Source organism: Balaenoptera borealis (assembly GCF_965194805.1).
Source record: "Balaenoptera borealis genome assembly, chromosome: 1".
NCBI classification, from domain to species: domain Eukaryota; kingdom Metazoa; phylum Chordata; class Mammalia; order Artiodactyla; family Balaenopteridae; genus Balaenoptera; species Balaenoptera borealis.
Window position 1 is genome coordinate 75,922,308 of NC_138860.1, and position 22,767 is coordinate 75,945,074.

Consider the following 22,767-nt stretch of genomic DNA (forward strand, 5'->3'; position numbering starts at 1 on the left):
AACTAGAATGCACTTTCTCTGATTTCTAATCATCTCACCAACCTCTTGGATGTTAATTAATGCCATTTCTGGGGAATGTCTGGAAACCCTATGGGGGCTCTACCTGGTTTGGTCGTTTATACTCAAAACTGGAGAATTACTTCCAGTCTGTCTCCTGAAGACTTCAGGTTGTTTAATTTACTTCCTCTGGTCACCCCCACTCCCACAAAAAAAAAAAGGATTTTTGTTTGTTTGACAATCTGATCCCTAGCATGAAGAACATAAATGTCCTAGAGACTTTTTTACCCAAATATGTTAATTCTATTAGCGCCCAATAAGACTAAAACGTAGACGACATCAAGGCAGGGAAACTGAAATTCAAAAGCACAGTGACTTCTGCAACAGTACAACCACTCCAGTGCTATTTTTAAACTTTTTAAAAAAATCAGCATGCCCTTTAAACCAGAAAAGGTAAAATAAGCATATTAACTAAGGAAGTGAAAATAAAGAAAAATAAAAACATGAAGTCTACATTTTCCAAGCTTTCCCATTTTATTCAACAGCCTTATCAGTGACTTGGATGAAAATATTAAAGTTTCACTTAACAGAAAACGAAGAGGGATAGTTAGCCTGTTACTAGAACCTGCTGTGATGGTTTATACTGGGTGAACTCAGCTAAGCTAGAACTGTGTACCTTGGCATTCGCTTCCCTGGAGAACTGCAGTTTAGGATTGCTCGCAAGAGAAATCTGTGGGGGATTTAGGAGGCCGAAATGAAGTAGCCATGACGCTCTGAAGGTCATCACTCGTTAGAAGCAGGAAAGGATGAACATGGAGGTGCTAGTGAGTTGCAATTTGTCTTCACTCTTCTGTGCCCCATATCTGGCTGACCTTCATAACTGTCAGCCCTGCTGAACAACAGTGAACCCAGGACTGCCAGCAGGAGCTTCACTGCAAACTCAAATGCAGCAGCCATCAAGGGCCTTCGAGCCATCAAATGCCTTTCACAGACATTTGCGCCTGTGCCCCTTCCCAATTCCACTCCAGTACACAAGCGCACCTAGCACCCTGGACACTCTTGACTTCTAACACATACCGGGGCTGGCTCATGACTCCTCTTTGGTCGTTTTTGGACTTTTACTTCCCAGCTCCTATCGCAACTGTGTAGGTCTAAATCCTGTAACAAATTCCTTATGCCATAACATTCATAGTTGCCTGCTTCCCTGATTCACAAGAATCCAAAAACTATGAATAATGGCTTCAAATGAAATATATCTAATTCAACAATGGTATATGTAAAGTTCTGTATTTAGGCTAAAAAATAAAACAGAGAAAACTACAGAAATAAAGAATGATTAAAAAAATCTTGATTGAAAGCAATTACTGTGAATATCCTAAGGATTCTGGACAATAAATCCACCACAACCTAGGACCTAACACAGTTTGTTTAGCAAATAAAAATATAGTATGATCTAATTCTTAAAAAACAAATGCAGAACTCCATATCATGAGGGTAAAACTGTGTCTCTATAATTTACACTGATAAGACAGCATGAGATGTATTAAATTCCAACATATTTTACAAAGAAGCATGATGTTTTGAAATTAGGAAGTCTAGAAAAAATATAATAAGGAATGGCTTCAGAAACTTTAGAGAAATAAGATCTATGTATGTGTAACTCCAGAGAAGAGAGCTAGGATAAATGGACAAAAATTACATACACAAAGACATTTGCCTCCACCTAACAAAGAAGACCATAATAGCAAATACTTCAGAGAAATAGAGGCATCCTGTAATGGAGGGGAAAATGGACTAGACGTCCACCACAGTACTTTAACCTCTTAAAGTTCATGATTTTAAAAGTTACATGGGCTTCAAGGAGGGGGAATAAGGAGTTTGTACATAATGGATACAAAGTTTAGAGTGATGAAAACATCTTGGAAACAGTGCTGCTGGTTGCACAACACTGTCATTGTAATTAAGGCCACTCATTTGTATACTTAAAAGGGGATAAAATGGCAAATTTTATGTTATATATATATATATATATATATATATATATATATATATATATATATATATATTTCATCACAATTTTAAAACCATGATTCTATTATTCTAGGTGAGAGATGCAAAAGGTTCAAATTGAAATTCTGACTTAATAAAAAACAAAAACTTCATTACTGCTGTGGCAAAGTCCCTTCTTTTGACTAGGAAGAATATGTTTTACCATAAAGGAGTTTTCCTAACGTGAACGCTGCAGTAATCCTTTGTTTCATCAAAGGCACAGCAATTATGTATTCTTCAGCAGTGCTACTGAATCCAACTAGAGTGGTTCCTTAAGGGCAGAAAAATAATTGTACCCAGGAAAAAGCTCATTTGTGAATGTTACTATATTATCATGATAATAAATGTTCTTATTGATGAAAAAATGGGACACATACAGTTTAGAAAAAAGTTCTCTTTCATCTACCCATAGCAAATAGATATACAAATACACACATACAGAGACTAAAACACCCACAATTTAATACATGAGGGGGAAAAGTATCGAGGAAACTGGAACAGCATTCCTTTGTTCATAAACACAGGTTGCTAAATTTTGATAGATTAGGAAGATATCCACAAGAAATCTACAACCAGAAAGTCTGCTGCGTGGAGGTTGGCCAAAGAAAAATTCACTTTAAGATTTCTTTGATGTTTTCTACTCCCCACCAAAAACCATTTTTCTTCTTAAAAATGAATGGAGAAAGATATACCATACTAATACTAATTGGAAGAAATCTTTGAAAAAGAACAAAGTTGGAAGAATGAGACTACCTGATTTCAATGATTGTTATTAAGCTACAGCAGTCAAGACACTGTGGTACTGGTGTCAAGACAGACAATTAGATAAATGGAACAGAATAAAGAGTTCTGAAAGAAACCACACAGATGTGGATAACTGATTTTCAACAAAGGTTCTTCAGTGGAGAAAGAATATCTTTTCAACAAATGAGGCTGGAACAACTGGACATTCATTTGCCAAAAAAACCCAAAACTGAAACAAAACAAAAACCCCCAGAAAGAACACCATATTAAAAAAATTGGATCAAAATAGATCATACACCTAAACGTAAAGCCTAAAACTATAACGCTTCCAGAAGAGAACACAGAAGAAAATCTTTGTGTCCTTGAGTTAGCAAAGATTTCTTAAATATGACACCAAAAGCACAACCCACACACTTTAAAAAATGATCATATGAGCTTCTTCAAAGGACCCTATTAAGATAAAGACAAGCCAGACTTGGATAAAATATTTGTAAATCATATATCTGATAAAGGACATGTATCCAAAATTTATCAGGAACCCTCAAAATTCAATAAAAGAAAACAAAACACCCCAATTAAAAATGGGCTAAAAAATTTGAACAGATGCTTCACAAAAGATATACAAATGGCACATATGATGGAAAGATGCTCAACGTCATTACTCACTAGGAAAACGCAAATTAAAACCACAATGATATACTACATCACACATATTTGCAGGGCTAAAAATAAAAAGACTGATGATACTAGATGTTGGCGAAGATGTGAAGGAGCTGGGACTCTCAACCACCGCTAGCGGTACAACCACTTAGGAAAAAAGTTTGGCAGTCTCAGAAAAAATTCAACAGGGACCTTCCTGGCGGCCCAGTGGTTAAGACTCCAAGCTTCCACTGCAGGGGGAGCAGGTTTGATCTCTGGTCAGGGAACTAAGGTCCCACATGCCACAGGGTGTGGCCAAATAAATAAATAAATAAAAGAGACGCACTTTAAAAATCACTCCGGTGGGAAGCAGCCGCACAGCACAGGGAGATCAGCTCGGTGCTTTGTGACCACCTAGAGGGGTGGGAGAGGGAGGGTGGGAGGGAGGGAGATGCAAGAGGGAGGAGATATGGGGATGTATGTATATGTATAACTGATTCACTTTGTTATAAAGCAGAAACTAACACACCATTGTAAAGCAATTATACTCCAATAAAGATGTTAAAAAAAAAAAATCACTCCGAGATTCACCAACCAAAAAGATAATCACTTAGAAGTCACTTAAAAAAAAAAAAGTTCAGTGTACACCTAACAAATAATCATTCATTCTACTCCTGGGTATTTACCCAAGAAAAATAAAAGCATATGTCTATACAAAGACTGTATATGAACAGTCACAGAAGTTTTCACTGTAAGAGTCAAAAACTGGAAACCACCACAATGTCCATCAACATGTGAATGGCTAAGCAAATTGTGTTATACTCATACAATGGGATACAACTTAATAATAAAAAGGGATAAGCTACTGATATATGCAATGGCAAGGAACGCATCTTAAAATAAGTATGCTAAATGAAAGAAGCCAGGCCAAAAAACAGTGGGGGTATACTGTACATATGTATGCTGTATATTGTATGACTCTGTTTATACAAAACTCAAGAAAATACAAACTCATCTCTACTAACAGAAGGGAGATCAGTAGTTGCCTGGGGACTTGGGGGGCAGGAGGGAGATGCAGCACGGAGGGAGAGAGAGAGAGATTACAACAGGGTACAAGGAAACGTCTGGGGGAGACATATGCTCAGTATCCTGACTGAGGTGATGGTTCTAGAAGTGTACACATATATCAAAACTTACCCAATTATTCACTTGAAATATGCTCAATTTTTATATGTCAATTATACCTCAATAAAGCTGTTATAAAAAATAAAAACAACAGCTTATTTGGGATATAAAACTTTGGGGAAAGTTCCTTCTTTCAAACCAGGAAAAGGCAAGATTAAAGTTCATGACCACCATCCCACACAGAGTTCGCTTTTGTATGGATATGATGCCACTGTAAAAAAATAAAAACAAAAACACAAAAACCAAGAAACACTTCCTTTTACAAAGTGCAAATGATAGAGGTTTGTCCATTCACATCCTTCAAGCCCAGTTCCGACACAACTTGTTTCTTAAAGCCTTTCCTTATCACTCAAGTAGAAAGTGATTATTCCCTCCTGTGAATCACCATACCACTTACGTTAATTTTCAGATATTGATTCAATACATTTATCCATCCACCCGTCACACATTTACTAAATGCCTCATAGAGAACAGACACAGGCTTGGTGCTAGAAATACAAAAGTGAGTTGAACATAGTTCTTCACTGGCAAGAGCCTCACCGTCCAGTGGCAAAAGACAGATTCATTTTGAAGTAGCAGTAACTATAACAAGTATTTCAACAAACACAAGTACAACAGAAACACAGAGAAAGAAATCCATTTTGTCAGACACACTGTCTTGTACCACAATGATTTGTTCAGGATTCCATTTCCCTACTAGACCTAAAGCTTCCTGAGAACAAGGGACCATAACTTATTTTCGCCACCTACTAAATTACCTAGCACAGTACCTGGGATGAGTGTTTTAAATATGTTTACATATTTGAATGAATGGAAATTCCATTTCACAGGCAGCTACTCTTTGACTCAGCGGGGCCACCATGATGCCGACTTCTCGGGTGAGTTCCAACCTTAATTCACTTTGGCAACCAAGGCAAGTAATTTGAGAGGAGACAAAATCAAAGCTTAAATCTAGACCCCCAAATCCCAAAAGAATAGCTAATACCCCTTTCCCCCCAAGTGAAGAAAACAGGAAGGAGTTAAGAGGTGGGGTAGGGCTTGGTCAGCGGAGATTTAGGACAGAAGAATGACGCACAGATGAATCAAGGCCCTGCGTGGGTCCCAGGAGGGCCTTGGCTCTGTGTGTGTTGCTATCAGGTATCCCTCTGCCCAGAGAGTACACATGAACGGCAGTCATCTAATCTGAATAGGAATACCAGTCTCATTGTAAAAGCAATTTCTATACATTTTATTTGTGACTTTCTGCTGTCCCAAATGATCATAACCCCCTTATCTATGCTCAGTTTCTGAAGGGGCAGAAAGGAAGAACAGGTAACTGTGGGGAATTATAAGTATAGCGTAATGGGAAAACCCAGTTCTCTCATTTTTATCAACATATATGCAATTATGAAATTTCAGTTAAGTTAAAAAAAAAGAAGTAAAAAAAAAAAAAGAAATTTCAGTTAAAATAAAACTAGCACAAAATGAAAAGGGCTCAAGTGACAACTAAAAGACTTGCATTAAACATCAAGCAGAAACCCTTCATAGTTCCCTTAGTGCTACTGAGCATGAGAAGAATTTTCCTCTCCTTCTTAAAGAGAGAGCAGATTTGCTCCTTGTACTTACATCTACAGAAGTAACAGGTCTCAGGAGGGAAAAAGGAGAAATTTATTTTAATTTGTCTGGACCCACCAACCCAACAGATGGCTCCCAGAGAGGACAGGTGTACCCTGGGGACCGGGCTCTTACCTGTAGATAGGGTCCTGCATCACCAGCATCTTGCTCTCATCCCACGTCCACTCCTTTTTCTGCAATAAAAGAAGCTGTAAATGAATAAGTTAGGCTTGTCCTCAGCTACAGAACCAGGGCACACACTGAGCTACTAATGCTTATGCAAACACATGCATTTGCTTCCGGCCTTGTTCCCTCTAAGAGGCCTGGAATCGATTGCTCCAAAAGGACAAGCGGAAAATGTCAAGTATCTGGTCTGATCAGTTTCCTTCAAGCACTTTAGGAGAGTGTCTCTCAAGGGTGCAGAGGGTAGGCAGGAGCCAAGGGGTCTCAGGAGACTGCAATCTAAATCATACTTTCATGGAGAAATCACCAAGAAAAAAAAAAAGATCATACATCACTCCAGAGGAGCGGGAGAGGCAGGGAGAACAAAAGGGAGAAGGGGTCATAGACACTGAATGATGCCATCAAATGCAAATGATACGTGGACCCCAGCCTCCCTCCCTTAAAGAGGGGGGGAAAAGGCTGAACACAAGCCTGGCAAGCTAACTAGTACATTTACAGCCACCCATAAGAGGATACTCGTCTGGCTTTGAACCTAACTTTCTGTGAACACAAAGGAGACAGATCCCTAAGCAGCTGGGGATAGAGGACAGGCATGAGGATGGAGGAAGGTGGGGGGAGAGGATTCTGGGGCAGTACTGGAGACCCCAGATGCTTGATGAGGTCAGTAGCACCCCAACATTTTGGAGAAGTAGCCGCCACGTGCCCTCAGGTCCCACCCGTAGGCGCAGGGACAGAGGACTCTGCTCCACCTTCACTGGCCTTTGTCACAGGGGCAATGCTGTTCAGGACCCCTGGGGAAGGAAACACTCAGCTCCCCATGGAAGAGAAAGGGGGAACAACGGGGCTCATTACCAGCTGGCAGGGGTGAAAAGTCCCTGCACTCTTCTTAGCTGGAGAGCCTGGAATTCCCTTGTTACTCCTGGCAAAGGGGGGAGTCTACGCTCCCCACTCACAGTCTTTGCTGGCCTGGGTAGTGGGGAGCCCATTTTCCTGTGTTGTCTGGCTGGAGGTTTTCTGCCTTGCTATGCCGTCCCTTCCCTCCTCCTTTGGCTAGAGAGAGAGCAGGCTTTGTTGGGGCTCTGTGCCATATCCAGGTTGCAGGCTTCTTCGGCTCCGGGCCTGGGATATGTGAGATTAAAACGAAGCTCAGGGAGCTCACAGCTGCGTGCTTCCGTGCGGCCCCAGCCAGTCGGCCTTGCCCCACCTTTACGTTTGTTTTACAGATAACGTCCAGGGTTTTCAGTTGCACTTTGGCAGGAAGAATAGAGAAAAACGCACCCATCCAAAAAGTGAAAGTCTGGTTTGTAGGTTTTTTTAAGAACTCCAGATGCCAGGGCTCCAACTCTTTGGGGTCATTCACATGATGGGTCGAAGCTCACGTGAGGCCCGGTCATCTGTAGCTTTAACAAACATTTCAGGTGACTGTGATGTGACCCCAGGGTTGAGAGCCACTCTTCTATACCAGAGAAAAGGTATAAATTGAAATCCCCAACAGGAGGATCTCTTTCACACACAGCACAGTCTGGAGTCTCAGGCCTGGCACGGGAAGGGTCTCCTGACACTAAAGACAGCCAACCGATGGTGATCCCATTAACCACTGCCCCTGGCCAAGGGCCCCCCCCCCCACCCCGGTGTTGCTCAATAAACAGCCACTGTGAACTAAACACCTGGATGACTAACAGCAGAGGCTGCTCTGCTCCTGAGGGAATCGAGCCCCAGTTTTCTCATGTTCTTACTATCAGGAAAGTCTGCTCGTAAGAGTCCTTGCTGCTCTGATGTAATTTTCAAAGTTAACACAAGAGTTAATAACTCAATGCACCAAGCAGTCCATAAAACTCCGAGAAGCTGCCACACCCACTGCTTTCCTCTCGGAGGAAAGCAGCCCCAGAGAGGGTTCTTTCTGAGTGTGGGTGACTTGGCACACGCTGCGTGCATCTCGTGAGCCATCCTTGCTAACCCAGCCGTGACTGACGGGGCTCAGGATCAGCACCCGACTGCACATGAGGAAGGTCAAGTGTCACGGAGGGGCTGGCCAGACCTGCCTAGTCCTTGAGCTCCACGATGAGAAGACCCAGTTCCACCCACTCAGATCCTCTCTTTGGAGACTACCAAGTCCTAGACGGAGCCTAGGCTGAACCCCCGGTAACGGTAGGTGGTTTCTGTGACCAGCTGCATACTTTCCACTCAAACAGACTGCCGTGCTGAGGAAGAGGAAGCATTGTGTGCCAGCCCATGTTTCCGCCTAGCCTGAAATAAGCCTCTGTTCAAGTTGATCTGGGCACGACTCTTCCTTGCAAGTCTAAGGAATGCAACTAATACATTCATCAAAAAGAAAGAATAATGAGGCAAAATAGTACAGAATAAATATTTTTCTTTCTCTGGAAGACATGAGGAGAAGGATGGAGAGACCAGACTCCCAGGGAACCTTGTGTTAATTTATTGAGGAACATCAGAAGGGTCCACAGCAGGCAGAAAATACTTTACTTCTTAAAGTGATATCAGCATCTGTATGGAATATGCTGGCCAAAAATAATAAACATCTTTTCACTGACTTACTTACTAATTTTCCTTTTCTGAAAATCCCATTAAAATCCATTTAAGTAAAATCCATAAAATCCCATTAGATCTCCCTTTAAAGGTCTTGCAGTAATCCTTGCATGAGTCCATTCAATCTATGCAGGGATAAGGAAATTATCAAAATAACTCGAAGGGTTTGGAGGGTAGACGGGACTCAACAATGTTTCAGTTGTTCAAGAACCTAAGGCAAATATGGTTGGAGCATTTTAACCCAATCTCCTCAATGCCTGAATGATGCTCCAACACTTTGATAACTAATGCCTCTCCACTCCTCCTGGCCACACACTCAATATCCTTCCTATCCCACCATCTTTCAAATAAGACCCAGAGCAGTGCAGTTTCTTGAGCAAGGTGTCCCCCTAGTTAATAGCCCAGTCAAGACTAGAACCAAGTTCTCCTGATTTTTTGACCCGTACAGGTACTCTGGTACAATTCAGAGTCAACGTGGTATTATCTGAATAGCGTAACTCAGAGGGAGGCAATGCGTGTCTTAAAAACGATTTGATTCTTCTCTTTGCTCTGACATTGTTTTACACATCTCCTCCATTTTTCAAACGTTGTAGAGAAAAAAAACACACACACAAAGAGACCACCCCCTCCTCACTTTTCTACATGGAAACATTCTTCTAAGGAAAAAATTTTAGAAAAAAAAAGGTTAACGAGAGAAAGAAAACAGGAAGAAAAGCTACTGATCTACCTTTATGGGATTATAAATCAAAGTTGGCTTCGACCATAAAACAGAGATATTATTGAATGGTAACTATAGCCAAACTCAGTTGAACTGTCCTCAGAAAACTCACACAGCTCCAAGTTACACCTGAAAACCACTTTTTTTTTTTTTTTTAGTGCTTGGAAATAAGCCTTGGAGTCTTGGTAGCTATGTGAGGAAATTTTCAGTTTTGCTACCCACTGTCCTCAATGAGCTGTGGTCTCCAAGATATGCCAGGAAATGAAGACATTTCAAGTCCAAGTGGGAGTGGAAAAGGAGGTGGAGGGGGGGAAGAGAAGAGAGGATACATCTTTAAAGCTGTCAGCACCTCTTTGAGTGCTTTTGAGGGAAAGAGCGCCCTTCACAGCCATACTCACTGCAAACAGCCCAGGGGGACCAACAGGACTGATCGAGGCTGGTCTTCAGGCTCCTTCCACCTGAAGCCCAGGCTCAGGCAGGGCCTCCCTGGTATCACTGGGAGCACAAACAGTACCAGCATTGAGGCCAGTGAGTGAGGCCCAGGGAGACAAGATCTACCTCCTCACTAGCTCCATAAATATAAAGAAATGGGGGTAAAAATATGAGTGGGCAGAGTACCTACTGGAGCAGACTGATGCCCTTGGGGCAGCTGTCTGTCATTTTGCCATACATATACACATACAGAATTGGGGTATCACTCCTTTCTCTTACTCTTTGTCCCCTCCGTACCTACAAAGGACACTCACTCAAGGCACTGTTGAGCCTTTTAAGAGGCCTCTGAATTAGTTTATTAACCTGTCTCTCTCCATGCCTTTCCCCACCCCAGCAGTCTCCCCTTCCCTCCTCTTTTTCTTCTCTTTTAAAAATGAATTTCTTACTCCAAGGTAATTAAAAAGTCATGAGATGTAGAGAGTAGCTTCACTTGAAAGAAGGTTCTGCTTCGTATATTGGCTAGTAAAAAATTTCTGGAGAAAAGAAGATGTTATCACAAGAATGTGCCCCACAGACCTCCAATTACAGGAAGTTTAACTAACCAAGGGCCCCGGCTGCTGCATTCTGAAATCCATCACTACGTACACGCAGGGGCCCTGCCCCCAGACAGTGACCAGTGTGCGGGGATCCTGAGGAAGCCCGTTCCTAGGAGACACAGGGATCCTCTGACAGATGACTCTGGCTTCAGAACTCCCTGACGGCCCTGCCAAACCTTCCTCAGACCGTGCTGTACTCTAAGAGACCTTCACCCAACCTACCTGCCTTCCTTCCTTCCTCTCTCCTTCACTTGGAGTCAGACCCACACTGAAATCTGACAGCTATCTCAGCCTTGTCTCCCCACCTCCTCCCACAGGCATTTAATCCTGTCTTGGCATCTACTTTTTGGAGGACCTAGAATAACACAGAAAGTGAGAAAGTAAAAAAAAAAAGGAAAGATACAGGAAAGTCATATTTAGCTGCTTCACTTTTTGTTCTCAGAGGAAATTTCCCAGTTGATATGGGAAAAAATGTCCTTTCTTAAGAACTTTATATATTGCTTCCTTGACACTATCAAAATTGATCTCAACTTTACAGACAAACAATGAGGCTCCGGAAGTTAACTTACTCCCCTGCAAGGCCATCTAGTGAAGCGGTAATTAAAGTCCAACCTGTCTACCTCTAGACCCCACGTTCTCTTTGCTACTCCAAGTGATGAAGTCAAAGGTTTTCACTCTCCACTGCCAGGAAGCTTTTCACTTTCAACAGAGGGAGAGGGGTAACGGGCTTTCAGTGTATGCTTTTATAAGACCGTCGAATGAGGTAAGCACATCCTTGAGTTTAGATTCTTCTCTTTTCTTTATCTAATGAGTGCAAATATCCAGTCCTCCATGGAAAGTTACAGCCATTTAGTTATTCCAAAATCTCCTGCCAGGGAATATTATATGCAAAATGGTTCAGAGGTAGGTCTGCCTGGAACAGGGCCAAGAACAGAAAACAGAGTCAGGGATAATTATCACAGAGGTCCTTCCTCCTTTTGGAACCCAGAAATGGATATGGCAGTTTTGAAGGCCTTCCCTAGGAACCCAAAAGTAGAGAAAGAATTTGTATTTCCATTTATTTCCTATCCCTACTGGAAACTATCAGTAGGCACATCACAAAGTCTGTCTGCTTTATCATTATTTATGCTCCTGAAAGCAATGGTGACTTCTCAAAAAATAATTAAAAAAAAATTTTTTTTAAATCACCTTGCAAAGGCCACATTAACTCAGCTTGACAAGTTCTCCATGCCTCCAGACAGAATAGGATTAGCCTGAAAACACAGCTACCACCCATCTTAAGGTATAACCTATATAGATATAGAAAACACATTTCAAAACTGAAGCACTAATGAGTTCTCACACAATGCACAAAATGCCTAATACACCTGTTTTAAAACTAGCAGAAAACATGGTAGAAAGAAGACTGGACTCAGTTTAGTCCTGGCTCCATGACTAGCTGGGTGACCTCAGGACCGTTACCGGGTCTCTCTTGTCCTCTGTTACCACATCTAATCAATTAGGGGATCAGACCAGAGCATTTCTAAAGCTCTTTCTCCCAAATTCTGGTTCTATAATTCTAAGTGCCTCCTTTTCTTACCCAAATAGATCTAAGTTGTGTGTTTCCATTGGAACTAACAGTACTCTTTGAGCAGGAAACTAGTTTCCTTGTGATGTGATATCCCAGTGACAGGGTAAAGGCTAGAAGTTAAAGACACTGGATTAATTCATTAGGCATTTCCTACAGAGCAGTTTTTCTCTAAAGGAGGATTCTGAAGAGATTAGTACACACACAGCAACACGGTAGTGGGAAGAACCCACTTGGGATCTGAACAAGACAGACCTGGTTCAAACCTCAACTTCACCACTGATGGGACTTGAGGTCTTGGGCAAGTTGCTTAATCTTCTTCTGCAAACCAAGCCTTAAAATGGTACCTACCTCACAGGATGGTTGTGTGGATCTAATAAGTATACACTGCATCAGACAAGGCCTGGCAAAAGGCAGGGGCTCAATATCAGTGTTAGCTATTATTGTTGGCTGTTCTCATTATCATCTTAGTGTGTAATTACGTTCATCAGCTTGCCCCCACTGGTCTTCTACCCTCTCAAACAGATGAAATAGAACTGGAAAGAAGACGTGGTCCCTGGCCCTAAAGGCTCGCAGCCTACGGGGTAAAGAGACAAATAACTATAATGCAATGTTATAGGAGCTATGATAGACCTATGTATGCATATAGTGTCATTCAAAATAGCTAATTTTGCTGGAAAGGGTCCATATCTAATACCCCTGTGTATCCTACCCAGTTCCTTGAACATGGTAGACACAGTAAACATTTGTTAATGAGAACAGTAGAGCCTTTCTAGAACAATGCTTTAGGCTATCCCAACAAAGTTACTGGTGTATATGAGAAACCACAGGAAACAGAGGCCCTTTAGGGTCCTTTTGTAGAAAACTCCTTTGGATGAAGTTCAAGACTAATCTTCCTCATTCAGAAGTCCCCTCCCTAGCAAATGGTGCAATAGTGTGATTCCAATACTATAATAAATAATCATTATCATATACACAGGAAAGATCATTACTTGGGCCTAGCTGGGAGTTGAAGAAAATATACTGATTGAGAAACCACAAAGCCAAGCCAATTATCTTAGTAGCTGGGTTCACACCACAAATAAAACCTAAGATTCGTAAGGGAATTTGAGATTCATTATCTGTTAGCATCAGTTCAAGATGACAGCATTTTAGACACATTAATATAAACAAAAAGTTTTTTTTTTTTTTACATCTCAGTAAGAGATGATCACAATATACTTGGCTACTGCCTGCATTAGAATAATACACCTGAAGATCAGAGTCACTGAAGAAGTCCTACTCATAAAGTTAGCAATTTCCACTGAGGCTTTTCTATGCTTGGGAAGGCTCTCATCCTTGTTTGTTTTTTTTTTTTAAATGGGAAGGTTGACAGAGGAGAAAGAGGGAGAAGAATGTGACAGCCAAAAGTAACAAATGAGACTTCATTTGACCCAACTGCTAAGAACTTAGTTCTTCCTGATTTAATGACCATGATACACAAAACATGTTCATTTACCCAGCTAGCCAACAGCCAAAATCGTTGGAAACACACTACACATACCAGGTGTCCAAGTGAGTGCTGAGCTTACAGAGATGGCCCCTGCCCTTAAAACATTCTCTGGAGAGCAGGGAGTTCCTGTAAACATGCTTCTTCCCACAGCCCGGAGGCATACCGCCATTCAACAGTCATGGACAGGCTAGGGAAAGAGAGGCGGCTTGGTGGCTGCTTTGGGAAGTGTTTAACCTCTGAGGTTCCCATCCTGCCTCAGAGGTTCAGGGGGCAGAAACACACAAACCCATTTGGCCTCTAGGGTCTGCTTTCTCTGTAGCCCAGAAGGTTCTCAAAAACCTGAATAAGCACAGGTGACCTATACATACACATGCAAGCACCGAAAAGCACTGTTCCAGAGCTGGTGCAGGGTAATTGATCTGACAAGGGTAAAGTGATCACCTAATCCAACTCTTCATTTTATAGTTGAAGCTCCAAAAAGCAAACTAACTTGCTTAGAACCACACAGTCAGAAAGAGAAGAGCCAGGACTAGAAACCAGGTCTTCTCCAATCAGCTGAGGGCTCCTTCCAGCATGCCACACTGACCCAGTAAAAAGCAACATGTTGGCCACGCTCTAGCCTTCCTGCAAGCTGAATAGCAGCAGTGGCTGGGTCTTGAGGGACTACTGAAATAGATGGGCTAAAGCAGCAATAACTGTAACAAGAGGACACAAGGACACACAATGGGGCCGGATGCCACCTCAGCTGGAACTGAGAGTTATTCCTGCAACAGAATGGGACAACTTCTGAGGAAGCCGCCTCTTATCCCCTCCCCCACTGAACCCTGCTACTTGCCCTCACTTGAACTTAAAGCATTTCCCAAGATCAAGACTCAAAGGTAAAGGTATCAAATGGGGGAAGGGGTCTGAATGCCAGGATGACAGGAGATGACCCTTGTCGCTCATGGGATACCAGGACTGACCAAGCCAAACAGCTGACTAGGCCTTTGGCCCCTGCCTCTTTGCTCCAGCTGTAGCCTCTCAACACTGTTGCTGGTCAAAGCAGACCACCTCACCAGATAAGGGAAGGATTCTGTCCGGAAGGTAGCCTAGAAAGAAAAGCTATCCCACGCCTACCTCCCCTCCTTCCCTCTTCACCAGAGTTTGTGATTCAGAGTCACTTACCTTTTTCTTCTTCTTCAGAATCACTTTCACTCCATCCACTGAAACCATAATGCTCACCTTCTTCTTCTTGATGTTTTTGGCTTTAAACTCATACTGCAAGTGAGAAGAGAACAAGAGCACAATCCAGTTAGATCAGTGCATCTGCACAGCCCCAGAGAGCTCATGACCTGGAAAGGAGGGCCACAGATGGGCCGAGGGAGCTGATGCAGTTTCCGGGGACATGAAGCACCTCAGGGGATGTAAAAGCAGGTAGATGTCTGCAGGCAGGGGCTCGGCAATATTTGGGTTGGAACAGGGACTCTGAATGGTCACTGGTTTTACCACTCAGCTATCACATAGGGCCATGGGAATGGACCTGATCCATTCTATCAAGATGAAAACAGAGCCTACTCTGAAAATCTCATGAGAAATCCAGAACCTGCCCTCAATAACTCATTCTGACATTTAATGACTTTCGCTGTCAGGCAAGTTTTCCTCGTGTCTACCCAAATGCTGCTGGGACTCTATTCCATCCTCAGTGAAGATTAGGAAGAGCTGGCACCCATCTTCAAATCAGGGTTTTTACATACTTAAAGATTATGAAATGTAAGTTATTCTCCGCAAGTTCAAGTCCCAAATTCCTTTATCTGTAGGTCAGTCTCCAAATCTACCCATAGCCCCGTTAACCTAAAATATTCTAGAGAGTATTCTAAAAAGGATCTGACTAATGATAGTTGTAAGGGAGGGCATTACCTTACAAACCCTATATTCTAAATTTCTGTTTGCAATCCCGAATAGGCCTGCTTCAACCACAACTACACTGCTGAGGGATGCTGGCCCTCATCTTCAATCCCAGATATTTTTCTATCACATTTGCTCACTCACAGCCATTTCTTAGGTTTGTGCAGACATTCAGAATGGTGGAATAATTCTACACTTTCCTCACTGAACTTCATTCTGAGCGCTTACCCATTTTCATCTGGTTCCCATCTTAGTATCACCACCTAGCAAACCTACCTGCCAAGTTCTCTAATCAAAGATCTGGTCTACAGATTAAAAAAATAACAATACAAGACCCGGGGCCAAAATCTCTACTCCAACCTACAGGCTCTCTTCTCTGGGACCTTTTAGACTCAAAACCCTTTCCCACCATGCTACCACCCAAGCTTAGTAAGGCGTCCAGCTCCTTGCCTGGACATCTAAAACCTAACTATTTCTACTTGGTATTTTGACAGATATGAACTTTAACCAACTTAACAAGATGAAAATATAACCTACTCTGAAAATCTCATGAGAAATCCAGAACTTTCCCTTGGCCGTGCCAATTAATACTCTGATTTTAAGAACTCAGATTAGAGCTTCTTACTGTCTGTATTCTATCCCTTCCACTGAAGTCTCAGCTCATTTTCTTATTCTGTTGCAGAGTTAGTGCTGATGCCCCCTGGTTGTCAGCTTCTCAGAGACAAAGACATGACCTAGCTAACTGAGGTAAAATATTTTTCTTTACATCGTCAGGGCAGGTTCTGGTTTACTGCTGATCTGAGTTTCCAGGTGATGGCAACATACATCCCTCCCCAGTCTGGCGGTCACTTCTCCCAGCCTCCCAATCACTCTATCCTGTCAACAGCTGTCCTTTTTACCAGCGATCTTGAAAGAAGAGCAAACCGGAGCAGCAGACACATAGGAGAAAGAGAAGAAAACTTCAGCTTCAGACTCTGCTTCAGAGTCTGGGAACCCAAAGCCAATTAAGAGTAATACAATAAAAGAGAGCAAGCGTGTCTGACAGGATGGGGAGAAGTGCTATCTGTACTGGAGTCTGGCTTATAAGAGGGCCTCGGCCATGTAACAAATTCCTCTCTAGGTCAACGGCTGTAAGCTGGTGAAGGCTACAGTTGTGTGATTGGCATGCACTTCAGGACACAAGCTACAATTTGCAGAGTGTCCCCTGACTGCAGCCTTCGGCTCAGGTGCAGCACTAGATGAACTGAAATTACCTCTGGGTGGGAGAACTAGCGTGAGAATCTGTAAGTTGGCTGACTTTGGCCTTGTGCCTGCTGGGAGAGGTGAACCAGCTCCATTTCCTGACCTCACCTGCATTTACCTCTGCTCACAGGCTCTCAATAAACACAGTCTTTCAGCTGTGCCTCCCTTGGGGACACATCACTAAAATCATAGCTGCTCCTGCCGGTCGAAGGAGGGCAGAGAGGTGTGTTTTGATGAACTCAGCGGGGGCAGACAAGGGCTCAAGAGTCCAGGAAACACCCAGAGGTGGACAAAACCTGCCCTAGACAGGTCAATCCTTGCCTGTTTTATTGTCTTTGCTCTCTTCCAGCATGTCACTCTCACAAGCTCCACATACTTCCTTCTTCCCTTTTTCCAGCAAAAAATTCAAAGCAGTGACTACTAAGTACCTATCTCTGCAGGGCAGGATGTCACCTCCCAGCCCTGGTTTCAGAGAGCATACTGCCTGCTAAACCAGACCCTTAAATGTCTTATATTTCCAGGAAAATCCTGTAGCTGGCCATATCTCATTCTTGTTTGGTCCACCACCCTATTGGTTTCATTCTCTCTGGGATCTTTTTAAAATCAGTATCCCCCCACCCAAGGCTCGCAAGAGACGCCCAACCAGCTCCTTGCTTGTGTATCTGAAACCTGAACTATTTCCACAGTTCGTGTTTTGACAGCGTTGGCCATGCCTTTAATACTCTGATCTTAAGAACTCAAAATGCAGCTAAACATTCTCTTTAGCTGGAACTGGAAAACAGCCTCTAATTCGATCACTGTACACACACTCCCAGGTGGCTCTTCTATGGTGTGTGGGCACGGTAACTGCACGGAGAAGCATGACCAAACGATTGCATTATAATCTCAATGACGGTGACAATACAGGTGACCCTCCTTACAACAGCTGGTGGAATGCTCTCTCGAGTGTTTCAAAACGAAGAGGGCAGAAGAGGCATGAAATAGGCTGCTAGGCCCTGTTACAGCTGCCAGTATGTACCACCTGACTGCTGCTTAGAAGGCTCTTAGGTTCGACACACTTTGCAGCACCTACTCCACCTGTCTGGTGGTCAGATGTCCCAAACCCTTTCCAACTGAAGAATAGGTACTCAGATGGTAGTTTTGTTGAAAACTAGGGAAATGAAATCAAGTGTCTGAAAAGCTTTAAATCTTTATTATCATAAAACCATTCATATATACGGCAATTATATTGCACTTGGACAACCATATTACTGTGCTCACTGTGGGGATGGAAAATGGATTTGGAACAGAGGAGATGTTGGGAGTGACTAGAACAGAGAAAAGAGACTCACAGGGACAAGTCCTCCTTTTTACCAGACTGTGCTGCTCCGAGGGGCAGGCGGGCCCAGGAGGAAGCATCTGTGTTCCTCAGGATGGGAATCTAGTCTGCCCAGGCTTGGCCAGGGGCTGAAGAACAAACAGGACTGCTGATGCCACCGTCTGTGGTCCAGGCCCGCCTCCCACAAAGCCCATGCCAGCTCTGGAGTCTGTGCCAACAGGCCTGGCTCTTCCCCCAACGTGGCCAGGCTGACCTGATATATTTGCTTTGCTAGTCAGAGCCCCACCGGCAAGGACAGATTAAACCTTACAGGACCTGACCTTGTAGGGAACAAAACAATACAAGCCCTGGAACACTAACCACTGACTAGAAAGACCAAATGTCTGGGGTTCATAAACAGAGCCTCGGGACCCTGCATGGGAACAGTAGCCCTAGAACTGAGAGCGCTGTGCCAACCAGTGAGGCCCATGAAGGGGAAACTGGGTAGAGGGAGGGGTTCAGATCCAGCGGGAGCCAGGAGTAAACACTCAACCAGAACACTGGCTGGAAGTCAGAGAGCTGCCAACAGAACAGGATATCTCTGATACCCCAATGCTTCCCTGTCCCCAACTCCCAGAACTACCTCCTAATCTTGTGTGTCTCCAGTTTCAGCCACAGGGTGTCCAAGAAGGGAAAGCAGGAGGTCTGTTAACAGGGGAGTGAGTTAATGAAGGGACTGGCCCAGCCCTGGGCTTGAGGCTGTACTGCAGAAATAGAAGTAACAGAATCACTTTCTTAGTAGTCGGGAAGGTTGGGGCTGTATACACACACGCATGTGCACACACACACACACCCTCTTAACAGTCTATTTTCACAATAATGTCTAGCTACCTGAAGAATCTGGGTTTTTTTTTTAATAAGGATCCCTGGTTCCTCAATTACCTTGTCTACAAACAACTTAAACCGAGTGATGCACTCTCTCACCAGCTATGTAGGAAGCTGGTCCTCTCACTCGTCTCCATAAAATTTCTTTTGCCTAGCTCCTTCCCAGTGTCCCCACAATGCTTAGTTATGAATCAAGGTGCTCAGAGGCTACTTTACCAAGAGAGGAGATTTAGTTTGCAAACGCAGATAGTGATGCTCTGGCTTGGTAAGTCCTCGGCTTATAATCAGCTGTGTTCACCACCTGTCTAGAGGAAGTCTCGAGGCTTTGCTTCCTGTGCATGATCGCAGGAAATTTAAAAGTGAATTCTAGTAGTGCCATTGGGTATTTTAATCATATTCTGCCCATAGTCTTGGGTTCAAGAGTGAAAACACATCTCCACAACAAAACTGTAAGCACCTCACCCAAGGCACTGTCTTATCAAGGGTTTGTAGGAAATCATTTTGCACTTAACATCTGAAAGTTTAACAGCTTAGGTAATAAGATACAAAATCTGAGTACGTCCATATTCAGAGCATATTCACAACAGCCCAAAGGTGGAGGCAACTCCAGTGTCCACTGATGGATGAACAGATAAACAAAATGTGTTAGAGACATATAATAGGATTTACTCAGCCTTAAAAAGGAGATTCTGACACGTGCTACAACATGGATGTAGCTTGAAGACATTATGTTAAGTGATGTTTATGTTAAGCTGGAACAAACAGACAAATATTGCATGATTCCACTTACATGAGGTACCTAAGAATAGTCAGATTCAGAGACAGAAAGTAGAATGGTGGTCTTCAGGGTCTCGGGGAGGGGAGAGAATGAGGAGTTAGCATTTAATGAGTACAGATTTTCAGTTTTGGAAGATGAAAAGATCTGGAGACGGACAGTGGTGATGGCTGCACAACAATATAAATGCTGTATGTAGATGTCACAGAACTGTACATTTAAGAATGGTTGGTTGAAATGGAAAATTTTATGTAATATATATTTTACCACAATAAAAGATAAAAATCTGAAAACACTGTAACAAACACATTTCTTCTCATGGCAAGTCCCCTTAAATTCTGCTTGCGAAAGGATATTGCTGTTACTCTCCCACGTGCAAGTCAAACATGCCATACTTTTCCATACTTCCATGTAATTGCATTTGCTAATGTTTATGCCCAGAATGCCCTCTCCCCCCGCAATCTGCTTGGTGAACTCCTGCTTGTTCTTAAAATATCTACTCAGCCTTCTCCACAGAGAAGCCTTGCAGGTCAATGCCCCCTTCCTGTACGCTCCCACGTAAATACTTAAATTTACGCTGGGTAAATTTAAGTATTTATCCAGCTCTGTAGACCAGGGGATCTAAAACTTGTTTTAAATTCCGTTCGGGATTCCTGATAAAATGGCAGAATCCCAGACCCAGGCCTCAGAGACGCTCATTCAGCAGATCTGGGATAGGGCCATAAGTTGGCATTGTTTTTGTTTGTTTTTCTGTTTGTTTTAACATCTTTAAAGTATAACTGCTTTACAATGGTGTGTTAGTTTCTGCTTTATAACAAAGTGAATCAGCTATACATATACATACATCCCCATATCTCCTCCCTCTTGCGTCTCCCTCCCTCCCACCCTCCCTATCCCACCCCTCTAGGTGGTCACAAAGCACTGAGCTGATTTCCCTGTGCTATGTGGCTGCTTCCCACTAGCTATCTGTTTTACACTTGGTAGTGTATATATGTCCATGCCACTCTCTCACTTCGTCCCAGCTTACCCTTCCACCTCCCCGTGTTCTCAAGTCCATTCTCTACGTCTGCATCTTTATTCCTGTCCTGCCCCTAGGTTCTTCAGAACCTTTTTTTATTTTTAGATTCCATATATATGTGTTAGCATACGGTATTTGTTTTTCTCCTTCTGACTTACTTCACTCTGTATGACAGACTCTAGGTCCATCCACCTCACTACAAATAACTCAATTTCATTTCTTTTTATGGCTGAGTAATATTCCATTGTATATATGTGCCACATCTTCTTTATTCATTCATCTGTTGATGGACACTTGGGTTGCTTCCATGTCCTGGCTATTGTAAATAGAGCTGCAATGAACACTGTGGTACATGACTCTTTTTGAATTATGGTTTTCTCAGGGTATATGCCCAGTAGTGGGATTGCTGGGTCATATGGTAGTTCTATTTTTAGTTTTTTAAGGACCCTCCATACCGTTCTCCATAGTGGCTGTATCAATTTACATTCCCACCAAGAGTGCAAGAGAGTTCCCTTTCCTCCACACCCTCTCCAGCATTTATTGTTTGTAGCTTTTTTTGATGATGGCCATTCTGACTGGTATGAGGTGATACCTCATTGTAGTTTTGATTTGCATTTCTCTAATGATTAGTGATGTTGAGCATTCTTTCATGTGTTTGTTGGCAATCTGTATACCTTCTTTGGAGAAATGTCTATTTAGCTTTTCTGCCCATTTTTGGATCAGCTTGTTGTTTTTTTGATATTGAGCTGCATAAGCTGCTTGTAAATTTTGGAGATTAATCCTTTGTCAGTTGCTTCGTTTGCAAATATTTTCTCCCATTCTGAGGGTTGTCTTTTCGTCTTATTTATGGTTTCCTTTGCTGTGCAAAAGCTTTTAAGTTTCATTAGGTCCCATTTATTTATTTTTGTTTCTATTTGCATCTCTCTAGGAGGTGGGTCAAAAAGGATCTTTTGTGATTTATGTCATAGAGTGTTCTGCCTATGTTTTCCTCTAAGTGTTTTATAGTGTCTGGCCTTACATTTAGGTCTTTAATCCATTTTGAGTTCATTTTTGTGTATGGTGTTAGGGAGTGTTCTAATTTCATTCTTTTACATGTAGCTGCCCAGTTTTCCCAGCACCACTTATTGAAGAGGCTGTCTTTTCTCCACTGTATATTCTTGCCTCCTTTACCTTAAATAAGGTGACCATAGGTATGTGGGTTAATCTCTGGGCTTTCTATCCAGTTCCATTGATCTATATTTCTGTTTTTGTGCCAGTACTGAACTGTCTTGATTACTGCAGCTTTGTAGTATAGTCTGAAGTCCAGGAGCCTGATTCCTCCAGCTCCATTTTTCTTTCTCAAGATTGCTTTGGCTATTCGGGGTCTTTTGTGTTTTCATACAAATTGTGAAATTTTTTGTTCTAGTTCTGTGAAAAATGCCAGTGGTAGTTTGATAGGGATTGCATTGAATCTGTAGATTGCTTTGGGTAGTATAGTCATTTTCACAATGTTGATTCTTCCAATCCAAGAACATGGTATATCTCTCCATCTGTTTGCATCATCTTTAATTTCTTTCATCAGTGTCTTATAGTTTTCTGCACACAGGTTTTTTGTCTCCTTAGGTAGGTTTATTCCTAGGTATTTTATTCTTTTTGTTGCAACGGTAAATGGGAGTGTTTCCTTAATTTCTCTTTCGGATTTTTCATCATTAGTGTATAGGAATGCAAGAGATTTCTGTGCATTAATTTTGTCTCCTGCTACTTTAGCAAATTCACTGATTAGCTCTAGTAGTTTTCTGGTAGCATCTTTACAATTCTCTACGTATAGTATCATGTCATCTGCAAACAGTGACAGTTTCACTTCTCTTCCGATTTGGATTCCACTTATTTCTTGCTCTTCTCTGATTGCTGTGGCTAAAACTTCCGGAACTATGTTGAATAACAG

The 22,767-nt window shown here is 42.5% G+C and overlaps 1 protein-coding gene across 5 annotated transcripts in view; it reads right to left on the reverse strand.

Moving 5' to 3' along the window:
• Positions 1-22,767, reverse strand: part of LOC309634891 (carboxyl-terminal PDZ ligand of neuronal nitric oxide synthase protein) — a gene marked incomplete at its 5' end in the record, with an annotated part of 304,374 nt that overhangs the window by 83,368 nt on the left and 198,239 nt on the right. For 3 of the 5 annotated variants that reach the window (XM_082405412.1, XM_082405413.1, XM_082405415.1), the window contains 2 exons: positions 6,343-6,416; positions 14,907-14,999. The exons of 1 other annotated variant lie outside the window; for it this stretch is intronic. In XM_082405412.1, the coding sequence (XP_082261538.1) occupies positions 6,343-6,416; positions 14,907-14,999 (167 nt within the window). The remainder of the gene's footprint in view (positions 1-6,342; positions 6,417-14,906; positions 15,000-22,767) is intronic. One more of the 5 variants, XM_082405410.1, reaches the window with a different exon arrangement.